The sequence below is a fragment of the Perna viridis genome, chromosome 12 (genome assembly GCF_037379345.1).
Source record: "Perna viridis isolate PV_CMFRI_1.1 ecotype Kerala chromosome 12, ASM3737934v1, whole genome shotgun sequence".
NCBI classification, from domain to species: domain Eukaryota; kingdom Metazoa; phylum Mollusca; class Bivalvia; order Mytilida; family Mytilidae; genus Perna; species Perna viridis.
The window spans coordinates 7,307,402-7,322,913 of record NC_142456.1 but is presented as its reverse complement, the minus strand read 5'-3'; the positions used below and the strand labels follow the sequence as shown (position 1 = coordinate 7,322,913).

Sequence of the window (15,512 nt, the reverse complement as noted above, 5' to 3'; positions counted from 1 at the left end):
TTTTTAGACCTTTGTGAATTCAGTGAAGTTCATATTTGTATGTTGAAAATGCTTTTTGATGAGTTTAAATTATTTCAATTAAAACCTTATTTAGTTAGCAAAATTATTTCCATAGCTGTAAAAATGGAATTGTGCACAGTCTACTCAATTGGTACTGCAAGATGGCTCTTTTCCTAACTGAGAAAACACTTGTTTCATTGTTTTCGATTGTTACCTGAAACTAATATCACAACACTGGCTAAACATCTTAGCATAATTATACCAAAATCTTGAAATTTACCCAAATTTATATTTACCATAGACAAATGGAAACATCAAATGCATGTATAGTAAAATCACTTTTGGCATGCAACTACTCATGATTTTAATATGATATGTAGATTTCAAAATTTTATGATTGATCATTATTGTCTTTTGTAGGGAATGGAAAATAGACGAGAGGCTGAAGTAGAGTCCTAGATATTAACCCGAACTGTATTAGTATCTCAATGACAAACTAGACTAGACTCTGAACTGTTCCTCGGTCAGGTGGTGCTTCAAATCTATTGCATAGTATACCCTAGATTACCTTATAAATATGTTATTATCTGTATTTTTAACAGTTATTGAACAAGAACAAATGTTATTGTAGAGGTGACAATGAGTTGACATTTTAAGCTCATGACTTTTCCTATGAAGAGAATTTTTTGCTCTAGGGATTTTATCTGTATGTAAATTGACTTGTAGTAAAAATGAGTCAGTTTGCAGTAGTGCTTGAAAAGAGTGAATATTTCCATGATTGAATACATGAGTTATGGTTTGTCGATGATTTTAGTCTGCCCTTTTCGATAGGAGATAAAAAAAAACAACATAAATTTGACTGAAGTAGTGGAAATAGGGATAGGACACTAACCAGCAAGTTTCAAATAGAAAGAGATAACGGAGACAGAAAAAAGAACCATCTTCAAATATAAAGGTAAAATTGATTGGAACGAATGAAAACATCATGTGTGCAGAGCCTTCATTTTGTAGAGACTAGTTAAACATTAGCCTAAGCATATTTTCTTTTGTTAGCCTTTAGTAGAGAATAAATCTAATGCTTGTACTATATGATAGGTATAATAAATAGCGAATTTGATTTATAAAAATGTTCTCTGATGAGAGAAGTTTCAAGTGATACAATTAGCCTATTAGTTATATGTTTCTTTCTTCACTTGTTATATCAAAAGGAAAGAATGCCCATTTTTAGACAAAAAAAAAATGAATATTTTTGTCAGTAGGCCACATAGGTTTGTATTATTTAATTTATTTTATGGTAAGACCCATGTTGTATGTTGCTTTCTGTTGAAAATAGAATGATAGTGGGAAGAGTTTGAAGAGAAAATCTTTTTAATCAAAACTTTGATGTTCATGTCTGTCTGTCTGTCTGTCTGTTATTCTGTTGCTATTATTATTAGAAAAGTTGATTTTTAAAACTCTTGAAGTACATTCCTTGATTTTTGTTTATTGGAATTGTTTTCCCATTGCATTCAATTTGTGTATAATATTTTACATTTTCAAACAAAGTTTTTTTGTTATTTTTAATAATTGTATAGTTTTGATAATTTTTATACATTTTATTTAAAATGTACCTTTGGGAAGAATTGTATTAATTTTTATTTATGATTTTTTGAATATTTGTTTTAAGAATTAAATATTAATAGCTTTACTTAGAGGAGTATGCATTTATCCCAATAATGAATTTAAACTAATTCATAGATTTTTAAATGATACATCATTATTTGATGCCGTCAAATTGCTATAGAAATCATGTATTACTATTTTACAAGGTATAAAAATAACTTACAAAACAAGTTTTAAGGGTATATATCATTTAAATTTATTTCATCTAAATTTTACATTGACAAGTATTAAGGTACAGATTTATATTTTCAATGTTGGAACAAAATTGATAAACTTCGAAAGTGTTTGAGTAAACAACATTGATTGCCTAAGTTCTATAATAGAAATATAATATTTATTTAAGATATATTGATTTTTTTATACATTTATGAAGAATAATTTTACTTGTAATGATATGATTGTGTATTGTAGATTTGTTGTTTATATTGTCAATCTGTGATATGGATTTATTGTTTAAATTTAGAAATGTTTTACATATTTGATACTAAGCACCGTCCAAAAATAGAATCTGTGAGAATAGAATTAGCTTTCTTATTTATATAAGCAGGCAACTTGAACTAATAAAATATACAGCTATGGCTGTTACTATATAAAGTGCTTTTTCAATGATATGCTAGAGATCCCTTTTCTCAATGTAATATGACTTTAGGCTCTACCTATGAGAGAAAGAGCTATTTTTACTTTAATAATTATACACCACAATATTGTTAAATCCTTGATGTCTCGATCAATTGGAATATGAAGATTTCTATAATATACAGTGTGCATCTGAATTAAACTAACAATTACTTCCTAACTGTATACATCATTTCCGAATTCCACACTTCCTAACTGTATACATCATTTCCGAATTCCACACTTTCTAACTGCATACATCATTTCCGAATTCTGCACTTTCGACAGAACAATCTATGTTTCAGAGCATATACATATACACCTAAATTATTTTGGTGTCAGTTGTGAGAACTAGACAGATTGCCATTAAGGTGAGAGCTCTGCTCAGTTAGAATAGAAGGCCTAGTTGTTATAGCAGACTTCAACTAAACTTTTTTACCAATTTTATCGTTTCCTAGCTTTAGATACTAATTTTAGTTATTTTTCACCAATGGTTGAATAACTTAATGATGTTATGTGTTTAAAAAGTTGAAAAAAAGTTGATTTACCGCATATTTTGAATTTGCATGACTCTATGATCGACATGTACTTTTTAAGGAAGAAAATGCTCTTACAGATAAATAAGGAAAATAACAACCAAATGTATTTGAACATTAGAATAAGCGACCCCCCCCCCAAAAAAAAAAAAACAAAAAAACAACAACAACAGAATTCTATCTTAGAAACAAAATCACTCCTTACATTTAGTTAGAAAAATATTCAGTGAGAAAGAATTAACTTTTAAATAGTGATTAATAATGTAAAACAAACACATAGATCTGACAAAAATTATGCACACCACCAATACTGTTTAATATGGTTGAAAAAGAAACCATTATAAGTTTAAAAAAAAAAAATAGAAAAAAAAAATTGTAATTCATGACGAACTAAGGGGTTTCTTAACACCATTGGCCCATCATTTGGGGTCTTTCAGGGACGGTGTAAAGCACTGGGGTAGACAAACGAGGAAAGGAAAACTATGACCTGTTGAACAAATCAGTTTTATGGTGCAGATGGATACACCATAATGATCCACGAGTTCATGATGATGACCATAAAACTTCTGTAGTGATGACTTCAATCTTGTAGCAACATAACCCTGTTCCAGAAGCCTATTCGTTAGAGTTCTAGCATGATACAAAAAGTCTTCGTAGTTTCGGCAAGCTCTGGCGTAACGTATGCATTGTGATATGAACACTCTATAATACGCATGTGCTGAAGTGATGTTGCCACAGATGAAAGGAAAGTTGACAATTCTGAATGAAAAGTCATCACGTTTGTCGTAAAGTTTGGTCAACAGTTTTCCTTTACCATCGATTTCTAAGTGTAGGTCAAGATATGACGCTGACCTTACAGTGTCTGTAGTAGCCTTTATTTCAAGTTCTTTGGGGTAGATGCGATGTATCAAATCCCAGAAATTAGGATTGTTTAAAGATAATACGTCATCTATATTGCGGAAACGGAGATTAAAGGATCTAGCCAAACGATATTCTTTCTTTCGGATCAAATCAGTTATAAAGTCAGCCTTATAAGAGTGAAGGAATAGGTTAGCAAGTAAAGGAGCACAATTTGTCGGTAGGTAGGGATTTATATTTATTTAATGTTTTTAAAATGGAATAAGTCATAGTGACACCAAACTTAGAATACAATGGACCAATTATGCAAAAACTAATAAACGAAGTCCACAAACTAATCCCTTTTGGGATTCGGCGCTTGAGATATTTTTTTTTGTTTTGGTGGTGGTGCTCAAAACAAAAAAATATTTAATTCAAGTGCCGAATCCCAAAAGGTATTATCCACTACCAAGAGCACACTCACGGCATGTTTGTTTACAATCGAATCTAAATAGAAACAACCAATATTTCTCTATGTTTTTCCATCTAGGATAGAAAAAAATCTATGGCTTTATTTTCTACTTTTTTTTCTGATAGACAATCGGCAGACTTTATAATAATTTTTTTAAATTACAAAATAACAATTAAAAACTTTCGGATAGGGGGTCTTAAGGAGGGTCGGTAGGGTGATCGGAAACGTAACTTATTTTTAGGCTTAATATTTATTACTCCAGCAGTTCTAGAGGTTGTCTGTTTATTACTCCAGCAGTGTTAGAGGTTGTCTGGCAAGATATTTTGTGGCAAAACACATGGCATTGAGGAATCTGTTGAGTTGGGTAGTCCAATTAGCTGCCCATTACTGTAACATGAAGTTTCGAGGATTCTATATTATACATATAGACTAATGTACACGTAAAAGTACACTGTACAAGTAAGTACATTCCCGAGGAGCTCCAACGATTTTTAGTTTGGCTATATATGTATATGTCAGACTGCATGTACTGACAACTCTTAATATGATTTTTATTTAAACCATTTTTTTTGACTTCATGCCAATAAAGTAAAGTTTGTACATGTACATAAAAATATAATTTTAGTCATATTCATAACTTGAACATTTGTTAAAAGGGTGGCGATTTTATCAATTATCAAGACATTAATACTACACACGTAATCATAACTAAGTTTTGTTAAATTGTGAAGTAGATTTACAGGATTAAATGAAATAGTGATTCTAAAGTTAATGACAGTTGTGAAGTACGGAATGTACATACGCGTTATGTTGGTTCTGAAACCAAATAATACTGGCAGTGCCTCTGGATATATTTTATACAGCTGTGAAACAAGTACTATAGTATAGGAAACATTTTTCAGGCTATTTAGAAGTTAATAAAATTGTTTGATACTAGATTTATTTGAAATATTGATTTTGAAGTGTTAACTGTGAGCCAGTATCGATGGATTTAGCCTTAAAGTCCTTCATATACCGGCATTGTAATTTTGATTCATAAGAATTTCAAATGTATTTTGTTGGGTACATGACTGTAGGTGGGAAAACTGTACAGTTTTGCAGGTTTATTCTCTTTTGATAGAGAACTGTTTAACTAAGATATATTGCGGTCGTATATTGGTATGGTGCTGACGGCGGCGGCGTCCGTGTCGTCATCGTCCATATTCACTTGGTTTTCGAGCGATGACTTTAGTTATGGGTGATTAATTGTTATGAAATTCTGATATGATTTTACTAACTACTAAAGAAATGCTCCTATTTAATTTTGACGTTATGACCCCTACTGTTTTCAAATTAGGGCCATCTCTGTAACTGACATATACAACACTTTTGGTTTTCGTTAATTTAAAGAAATGCTCAGTGTCAAGAATTTAACCAAGCTAACGTACATAAAGTGAAATGGTCAATCCTTAACATAACATATCAAGTTCAACACATCCATGCACGTACAACTTCAAGAAAGAAGCATTGTTATGTGTATATGACTTGTCTTATAGTTATGGCAAGCCATTGTGGAATTTGTTCCCCATTTATTGATGTCAATAGACATGTAGTAACATATGTTAATGGATATTTATCAACATACGCATAATTTAATTATTGATATCAATAAATGGAGGAATTTTCTAGACAAAACGTATGTATGTTCAATACCAGTCTGTGTCCACACTTGTATAATGATAATAAAAAAAGCTATCGATTGTTTTAAAAAATAACGTCCTATATTACACTGTACATAGGGAAACACACAACATAAACTGTCTTTCATCATTAAAATTAAAATTGAAACAGTTTTATCATGCTAGGAATCCCCTAATTTCATTATGTTATCATGTTATCTCCATGACCCAAGCAAGACTGTAAAGTGAGATAATCATAAAAGGTCGTCCATGGTCACCTCTGATTGTACTATCATTTGGAAATTTTGTGACTATTTATACTAACAATATTGAAAAATGTTACATAACTAAACGGGAACGCGACATTTATTAATTTTTATCGAAGACAAGAAATAAGCAGAGGGTAAGACCTAATCATTACATCTTACTAAGTTTTTCAATGCAATGGATTTATCTTCCGTGATTTTTTTTATCAAATCAGATAAAACAATATTTTAAATATAACATCAATGAACATTGAACTTTTCCGGAAGCTACGAAACTCACGTGCAATTTTAAATGTGAATAATAGTCAATATCAAGATAACTAGTATTTTGAAAGGTATTTAATAACATTTTTTAACACCGAGATGATAAAATAGCATGTCAGACACTACAACAGCGTTTCCGTATGTATACAACAAAAGAATCCAGACTCATGACGTTGTGCTTACGGGAGTGACGTCATGTGCATCGATTATTGGAGCGTGTTTTTTGTTCTTTTGCCACTACGCTCGGTATAGACGTGGCATGCCATTGTGTGAAGTGAGGCAATATCTCTTATGTTTGACATTCGCCGACATGATAAACGCGAGCGGACAACTAATGGGACTCGGGATGTACGTCAATTCATCCGACAACACCGACATTAAAATTCTCGCATGCCATAAACTGGAATTACCTGGATGTAAAGCACAAAGCTATGTGACAACAGTTTCGTCTATGAGTTCATTTTTCTGGACAACTGTGATTGCGCTTCATTTATATTTGACATATGACGAACCGCACGAAGTTCCTAGATGGCACAGAAACTGCCGAACCGCTGTCTATCATATCGCTAGCTGGGGAATCCCGTGTAAGTTTCATATTTGGTTAAAGATTATTTCATAAAAAATCTTTCAGTCAAACTTTAATTAACAACATATTTATCAGTATCAGTTGGCAAGTTTTCATTAAACGATCGACAGTGTAATAGGGGCAAACTTTGGCCCCTTTTTTGTATTAAACGATTTAGATATACTTCAATAGATATTTCAAGAAATATATATAAAGAGTAATCAAGGGAACCAAGGTTATAGCGGTAATCAAAAGAATGTAATCTAGGGACAAAGACCAGACATGGAAAAGAGACATACACAATAAAGAACATAAAGTAACTCAAATCATACATACAAAGTAACAAAAGCAAATGAGCAACTCGGACTCCACTAAAAACTGGGAGCATGGACCAGGTGCACCGGTAGGGTAAGCGTCCTCTGCTTTTCTAGAAACACCCGCATACCTAACCGGTGCGTGAATTATGTGCTCTTTTTTCATTGAAAGTTTAGTAGCTTATTCTTGTTTTTCGTTGCAGATGTTGTGTCTTGGTAATCCATATTTTCACTTTCAAATCAAACAGAAAAGACCGCTAAGTGCAAGTTTTGAATTTATTTCAGTAACGATAACAACAACAGCAGCAAGTATGAATGTTTTAGGATCTGATTTGTCGGTAGGCTCTGGTGCATGGTGTTGGATTTCAGCTTGTCTTTCCCAAACAGAACGTACTTTATGGATGACAATGTCAGGAAAACTCTGGGAAGTTCTTATGTACTTTTCATGTATGGCTTTCTACATGCTGATAAAAGTGCGAAAGAAGAAACACAAATCGGTAATTTGTATAATTCTACCATAGGTTGCACCAACTATAATGAGTATGCAGAAGAGACAACTAGGTAGAACATAATTAACGCTATTTGTTTGTTTGTTTTAAAGTTGTCTCGTTTACGAAAAAAAACCAAAAAATCTTTAATTCCATGTTTATACCGCAAAATTAAAAAGAGAAATTTCGAGGTCCATTCTTAAAATACTCATGTTTTTAAAAACAAAAAAAGCAAAATGTGTTCACGATTTGAAATAGACATAAAGATAAATCTAATAAAACACAAATGACAAAAACAAATATGTTGGCTTGAACAAAAAGTAAAAAAAAATCACTTTCGAATGTCGCTTTTTTAAATTAAAATTGTCAATGAAGAATGATACACATAAAAAAAGCTGATCTACCCACACCATATTTCAGTAATATTCTACCTTTTCTTTTCAATCTCAATAGAAATTGTTCGCTTATACTATTAAAGTTATTGTGTCTTATCATGGTGAAAACTGACAGCGTGTCTATCAGTGTGTTGGTGAAAACGCCCAGACATTCCACTGTTTTATATTTTTCCTTGATTTTGTTTATAATTTTTAGCTTTATCACGCTCTATTTTCTGTAACCCCGTCTTATAATCATACCTTTTTTCCATGTCATTTTAGAGAAGAAGTATCCAACGGCATTCCATAACAGTTGAATACTCTACAGGTTCGCCACACGAAGACTTGAGGTTTTTATTCCTATGGCTCATCGAAGTTGGACTTAGAATTTGGGGTACCATTCGTTACATGATCGCAGTCACTAAAAGACATACCGACGTCGATATTTCTGGTTATACTGTAACCGACAATGTGTTTCTCTCACTTCAAAGTGTTGGCGACAGCGCTCAGGCGTTCTGCTCCTTTTTACTTTTTTGCGTTTTTGACAGAGAAATGAGAAATATACTGAAGGAAAAGTTGTGTTATAGACAAAGGGATCCTGCGAGTGTTCCTCTCCTCGACAGAAAAAATCATGACATTCATACAAGTAAACTTTAGTTCCTTAATTTGTGTTTTTATTGCCGCCGTCCGTGAGATATAAAAGTTAAATTTGATGAAAGTGATTTTTCTGTTAAAAAAAGTTATTACGTTAAAGACAATCCGTTTTTTGCCATTGTAGTTATTAACTTTGATATTCACACCTATCATAATAATCTTCAAATAATCCTCGAGACGTGCCATTCAGGTACGTGATTTTTGCATACATGTACGTAGACAATGACTATTTATGAAAATTCGTTTTAATAACCAGGAAAAATCACATCATTAATAACCTCTTGGCTAATTCAGTTAAGCGCAATTTTAGCTATACATTTGAATATAACACACACAACCCGGTATCTGCAACAAAATTGAATTCAACGACAGTCACTCTTTATTTGCAAGAGGAAAATCGTCCAATAAACTCTTTGAACAGAGAAATTATTATTGAATTAAAATCAGATCAAAACTGAGATCTAAGGAGTGGAACATTGAAAAAAAAAAAACAGGTACCCTAATTGTAGATGATAAGTCATTATTACCAATGATTGGATATGAAGAATTTAAAAGACTATCAAAATTTCCTGACCACCATAAAAGAGTAATCAAAGGAACCAAGAATATAGCGATAATCAAAAGAATGTAATCCAGGGGCAAAGACCAGACATGGAAAACAGACATACACAACAAAAAACATAAAGTAACTTAAATCATACATACAAAGTAACAAAAGTATATAAGCAACTCGGACTCCACTAAAAACTGGGAGCATGGACCAGGTGCACCGGTAGGGTAAGCGTCCTCTGCTTTTCTAGAAACACCCGCCGAGTTGCTCATACAAAGTCAAGTAAAACTAATCACAAAGTAATTAATTTTAATAGGGTATAAGTGTTCAAGACCGACAATGATTACACGTATTTGCTATATTATGTTAAGTAAGATTACGAATATTTTTATTTTTGTTTATTTTTCTGTATCAATCATCGGCCTATCAGCTCACTAGTTCCTTTTAATTCTTCTAACATTTGTCCCTGGGGTTCTTTGATTGTAAGAGCCTGTGTTTCTTCTTTGTTTTCCGTAGTGGTTGGCGGTAACCATATCTTGCAAATTAGGCAAAACACCCTTCGCCCTTTGTCTGCAAAGATTTGAAGAATCAATTTGTTTTAACGAAAACATTTTGGAAGGATCACTTTATTAAACAATGCTAATTTGAACATTATAATTACAAGACTGGAAACTTTACTTGTCATATTTTTTAATCTTCTTTTTCTTTGACTGTTTAATTTAATATGAAAGACATCTTTATGATATAAAAATGGAAAATTATTTGGTTCTTACCATGATGACATTCTGTATCTGAAAAAAAAATTGCATTTCAGTCTACCTGTAGTTGTATGCAAAACAATAACTTGGTCTGTATTTGTTATGTATTCTTTTCAAAGTTTTTTTTTTTATGCAAATCGTTATTTTTATTTTTGCTCATTCACTTTTGTTACTTTGTATGTATGATTTTAGTTACTAAATGTTCTTTGTTGTGTATGTCTGTTTTGCATGTCTAGTCTTTGTCCCTGGATTACATTCTTTTGATTACCGCTATAACCTTGGCTCCCTTGATTACTCTTTTAAAACAAAACGAGATAATACCATTTTTGTGAAGGTGATGACTGATACCTGAAAAAATGGTAGCATTTTCATTTTGAAATATAATAAGAAACATGTCATATTTGACAAAAATTGAGTGAAAATTCTACACGAGGTCAAAGTGTGGTTAAATTATACACCTTGATGAATTCCGTGGAATATAATTTTACATTAATTTGATGTCAGCGTATATGAATCATGCTTTGTAAATGCCATGCAGGAAGAACATTATTTGTGGTTTGAATAAACCCGAGTATATAAGACGATACATACCCCTTTTAGTTTGAGTTCTGAAATCCATCATATAGGTATCATAGTCTGAGCAGAAGTCTGCAATATTTTGTCCGGCAATCCGAAACACTACGGATTTCGACAGTTTTGTTTGATTAACACTGGCTAGATAGTCCTTCGACAATCTTGTTTCCACCTTAAATGTTATAGACTTTTCATAAACAAAATATTGATTAGAAATGATGTAAATTGAAAGTATAAAATTCCATTAGCTTTGATCATTGCTAGATATTTCAGAAGTAAAGGACACAATTTACAATAACTTACCGTTTTAAAAATTTCGATAGCTGGATATGCAATAGGTACCATGGATAGGTAACAAGACCTACCACCGATGTCTTTAAAAACTACATAACCCTTTCAGAAGTAAATTTTAACGGAAATAATAGTAATATTAAAACAGCTTACGACCAACATTTATACTTTAATAATGGTGCACATTATAAGTACTTTTAAGAGTAACGACGATCTGGTTTGGCAATTAAAATGGATATTGTAATCCTATGACGCGTCTGATATATTATAAAAGACATTTCCAATCTGGTTTATTTTCGCAATTTCTTTTTTTTTTCTTTTTTGCTCGCGACATTAACAAAATAAGTTTGTAGTACACGAAAATATGCAAGAAATATGAAGAAACGACTAGACTTTGGTTGTTTATAACTTTGTTTAAGAACATTGAATAGTCTTAACTTGACAGTAAACTTCAATATGATTGATATCTAGTTTTCCATTTCCGTACATATGTTTGGATTTTAATTACAAGATGAATTTTGTATTTTAACTTACGGTAGAGTAGTCATGGAAATTCACAGTTAAAAACACATTTTGATAGGTAGGAACGGCTCCAATCGTGATGACAACTGTATTTGCATCTTCATCATGAACGATATCCTGGCATTTTCTTCGACTTTCACAAGGTGGTATGTCTACAAAATAATAAAAACAGAATAAGAAATAAAACATTCAACGAAAAACCTCATTTCTTACTGTTTCATTGATGATTCATTCATCCATGACCATTTGGTTTGAATCTTGTAAATTAAAAACATATCTTCTTCATCTGCTTTTATTTTGAAATAAGTTGATCAAAATAAGACAAAACGTATATACCTTAGTTTTACAAGACACCAATTCTAAGATGGCGGTTACAAAAGTAAGGAGGGTTATACCATTCTGAATTGAGTACATCTGTTTAAAATATAAATTATAAGAGTAAACTAGAAATATAGAAACCTGAATTGGTTTCAAGATGTGCTATCTGTGTACAAAGTATTAAAGTCTTTAATCTTCATGAAAATGGTATACTGTTTTACATTTAGTCACAAAAAATTAATAGTTTATACTGTTATTTAACTCTTATTATATATTATTAATTACAATATATGTCGTTCTATACTATAATGTTTCGCGGAGAAATTGTGAAAATAATTGATTGTTAAAAAAATTAGATGTTCAAAGGGAACCAAGATTCTAGCGGAAATAAAAAGAATGTAATCAAGGGATTAAGACCAGACATGAAAAAAACCACACACACACACAACAAAGAACATGAAATAACCAAAACAATACGTACAAAATAATAAAAGTAAATGTGCAACTTAGACTGCACTAAAAACTGGAAACATGGACCAGGTGCACGGTAGGTAAGGCACGTAAGGTAAACGTCCTCTGCGTTTTTCGTATAATTTGGTAAATAGTTATCTCTAAGTGTAGGTCAAAATACTAGACTTTTTGACTTTACAGTGTCTTTAGTATTCTTTATTACAAGTTCCTTAGGGTAGATGCGATGTATAAAATCCCCGAAATTAGAATTGTTTAACGATAATACGTCATCTATATAGTGGAAACTCAGATGAAAGGATCTGGCTAAATGATGTTTTTTCCTTTGGATTAGATCAGCTATAAAGTCGGCCTCATAAGAGTCAGCGGATAGAGGAGCAAAGGCTTGGTACTTCGATGGCGTATTTAACCATGACATTTAATTCTTTCTTCGTTTAATTCAACTTGTTATTATCAAGTTAAGAATACTCAGGCTAATTCAAATCAATTTATATTATATATTCTCTGATGATCTCTGATAATTGGCATCAGGGGCGTAGCTGCCTATACGAATATACGCAGTTGCGTACTTTCGGAAAAAGTAACAAAAATAAAAACAAACATTTTAAAGATGAAAAAAAAAGGTTTTATGCAATGACAAATCCTTTTTAATACATAATGATACTCCAATAAACACCATAAAGTAATTCGCGATATCAAAACCATCAATTCCGGTAATTTTGTACTTTTCCATTTCCCAAAATTTATCACATATGCATACCATGAACGTAGTATAGGCTCTGAAAAACTGGCTCCAAAATCGTTAAAATTCAGGAGTTACCCTCAGGGCTTTGCCTTGAGCGACCCCCCCCCCAAGACCCCTCGCCGTAATTTTGCGTACAACTAAAACAGGCCTAGCTACGCCCCTAGGCATTAATATATTGGTGAAGATACATATAATTCAAATGCTTGTAAATAAGACTCGTAAGTTTCTTCACCAAACCCCATGAATCCACGAAAAAGAGAATCTGAAGCATGGGAAGTTGTTGTATATTGAGTAAAGACAATACAAACCCCTTATTATGAAAATGAAATTATGACGCTTACAGTTTCCACAATATAATGAATTTGGTCACAACAAAAAATAAAAATATTGACAAAATGCTCCATTTTGATGTACCCGGAAGTAGCAAGGAAATACAAATCGAAACAGCAGAAATTCCGGATCAATTAATCGAGAACGAGACTAACAATCCCAATGTCAGATAACACTTAATTAAACGGTTTTTAAAAGTTCTATGAAAACATTTTTAAAGTAAATGTTTAAGTTAAAGTTGAAAATGTACATGTTTCTATGGTTAAATAGTTACCTTTCTGTCTCTCTAAATTGTGTCTGTCTTCGACACTTCCACTGTCTAATTTATAGTCTTGCACAGTATATTTGCCAAGGTCAAAATGATTTGCGAACGCAATTAAGATAAATCTGATTTAGGACCGATGCACCTTATCATGTATGCAAATAGATAAGGAAAGAACACTTATTTTGTCGTTGTAAACAGTGGATATTTTCTACCAGACCCTATCAGTGAAACTCCTCGTAAACAGTGGATATTTTCTACCAGAGCCTATCAATGAAACAAAAAAAAAAAACTTATCAAATATTCTAAACTCCTCACTTAATGTCAATATTTGAAGCTAATGATATCATTAAAACATCAATACCTTCCATAAAAATAATTGGTGTTCGCATTTATGACCTTTCACAAAATGAGTGAATGTTAACTGATCAATAGTTACATTTTAGTGAATCATAGCTCACATATTTGCATTTCACAATAACCGACGGAAGTCACATTAACATCACTATAAAGTTTTGTTAATTTGAACAAAAATGATTTAAACAGGATTTTGGTCGACCAAATTTAGTTAAAAGAGTAATCAAGGGAGCCAATGTTATAGCGGTAATCAAAAGAATGTAATCCATGGACAAAGACCAGACATGGAAAACAGACATACACAACAAAGAACATAAAGTAACTAAAATCATACATACAAAGTAACAAAAGTAAATGAGCAACTCGGACTCCACTAAAAACTGGGAGCATGGACCGGTGCAACGGTAGGGTAAGCGTCCTCTGCTTTTCTAGAAACACCCGCCGAGTTGCTCATAAAAAGTCAAGTCCGGGGTAGACAAACGAGGAAAGGAAAACCATGACCCGTTGAATAAATCAGTTTTCATGGTGCTGATGGATACACCATAACGATCCACGAGTTCATGATGACGACCATAAAACTTCTGTAGTGATGACTTCAATCTTGTAGCAACATAACTCTGTTCCAGAAGCCTATTTGTTAGAGTTCTAGCACGATACAAAAAGTCTGCGTAGTTTCGGCAAGCTCTGGCATAACGTATGAGTTGTGATATGATCACTCCATACGCAGGAGCCGTAGGGATGTTGCCACAGATGCAAGGAAAGTTGACTATTAAAAGCTATGCCTCACTACGACCTAAAACATACGGTTTTAGTTATCGTTCATTAAATAAGTATTTAATTATGTCTTTTATGAGATGGAATTGGATTTACAGTTGCACATTACAAAATGAGCTCAGCAGGCGCGTAGCTGCCGTTAGGCAAAAAAGCTTTTGCCTGCACTTAATTTTGCCTACACTTCAATTTGGCCTCAGTTACGCGCCTGCTCAGAATGGGAGGTAATACAAAGTACTGCAAGAGTGGCCTACGGTCCAGGGTAAAACTATTACGTGGTTACTTTGACCCTTAAACGAAAATCGACATATTTTGCTTTGATGGTTGTTGTCCCAACGACATTACTCTCTCTTTTAAATCCACTAGTGTTTTTTCTACCGACAGAATCTGGAGAGCGCGTGTCATTTTCCCTGACAATTTCTTCTACCGTACGCTGTGTTCCTAACGCTTGTTTCATCTTCTATTCCAGCATCCTCTTATCCGATGTGTTTTCTTCTAGTGCTAATGATATGCATTATGGTCGTTAGTGGTATCATAGTAGTATCCGTCATTGTTTCCGGGAAATATTATCATACAGAAACGTACTGTCTAGGAGCAGTCACGAAATTATTTATTTTTGTCGTCGAACGCAAAGTTGTCAATGACGGAAAAACTCCGAACGAAGGTTCTACTCTTTATCGATCTGGAAAAACCACGACAAATTTGTTGGATAAGATATTCATATTATTATCCTACTTCATAGTTTGGTTTTGTATTTTATACGAATTTCTTGTAAGACAACTTAGTAATACGATATTGATATTTGATATTTTATTTAAAAAAAGATAAATGGTGACAAATATTGTATTTTTTTTTCGACAAG

At 32.5% G+C, this 15,512-nt stretch overlaps 3 protein-coding genes across 9 annotated transcripts in view; 2 read left to right on the top strand and 1 right to left on the bottom strand.

Annotated features, from left to right (window-relative positions):
* Nucleotides 1-2,256, top strand: part of LOC148601038 (forkhead-associated domain-containing protein 1-like) — a 38,553-nt gene extending 36,297 nt beyond the window's left edge. For all 4 annotated transcript variants that reach the window (XM_088554222.1, XM_088554223.1, XM_088554221.1 and 1 more), the window contains one exon: nucleotides 421-2,256. In XM_088554222.1, coding sequence (XP_088410348.1) covers nucleotides 421-459 — 39 coding nt within the window. In that variant the 3' untranslated portion in view covers nucleotides 460-2,256. The remainder of the gene's footprint in view (nucleotides 1-420) is intronic.
* A 3,776-nt stretch (nucleotides 2,257-6,032) lies between these two features.
* Nucleotides 6,033-10,229, top strand: LOC148601037 (G protein-coupled receptor 157-like). 3 transcript variants are annotated; one of them, XM_088554218.1, is made up of 3 exons: nucleotides 6,033-6,894; nucleotides 7,475-7,750; nucleotides 8,334-8,471. In XM_088554218.1, the coding sequence occupies exons 1-2, from the start codon at nucleotides 6,423-6,425 to the stop codon at nucleotides 7,708-7,710; spliced, it is 708 nt and encodes a 235-aa protein (XP_088410344.1). In that variant the 5' UTR covers nucleotides 6,033-6,422; the 3' UTR covers nucleotides 7,711-7,750; nucleotides 8,334-8,471. The 3 variants fall into 3 exon arrangements, with proteins under 3 accessions (XP_088410344.1, XP_088410341.1, XP_088410342.1); XM_088554215.1 differs by having other exon boundaries at nucleotides 6,037-6,894; nucleotides 7,475-7,686; nucleotides 8,334-10,229; XM_088554216.1 differs by having other exon boundaries at nucleotides 6,675-6,894; nucleotides 7,393-7,686; nucleotides 8,334-10,229.
* LOC148601036 (uncharacterized) lies at nucleotides 9,551-13,789 on the bottom strand. 2 transcript variants are annotated; one of them, XM_088554219.1, is made up of 7 exons: nucleotides 13,535-13,789; nucleotides 11,736-11,813; nucleotides 11,412-11,551; nucleotides 10,890-10,979; nucleotides 10,605-10,758; nucleotides 10,029-10,046; nucleotides 9,551-9,825 (listed from the first exon to the last, which is right to left on the bottom strand). In XM_088554219.1, the coding sequence occupies exons 4-7, from the start codon at nucleotides 10,929-10,931 to the stop codon at nucleotides 9,671-9,673; spliced, it is 369 nt and encodes a 122-aa protein (XP_088410345.1). In that variant the 5' UTR covers nucleotides 10,932-10,979; nucleotides 11,412-11,551; nucleotides 11,736-11,813; nucleotides 13,535-13,789; the 3' UTR covers nucleotides 9,551-9,670. The 2 variants fall into 2 exon arrangements, with proteins under 2 accessions (XP_088410345.1, XP_088410346.1); XM_088554220.1 differs by lacking the exon at nucleotides 11,736-11,813.
* Nucleotides 13,790-15,512: the final 1,723 nt, after the last annotated feature.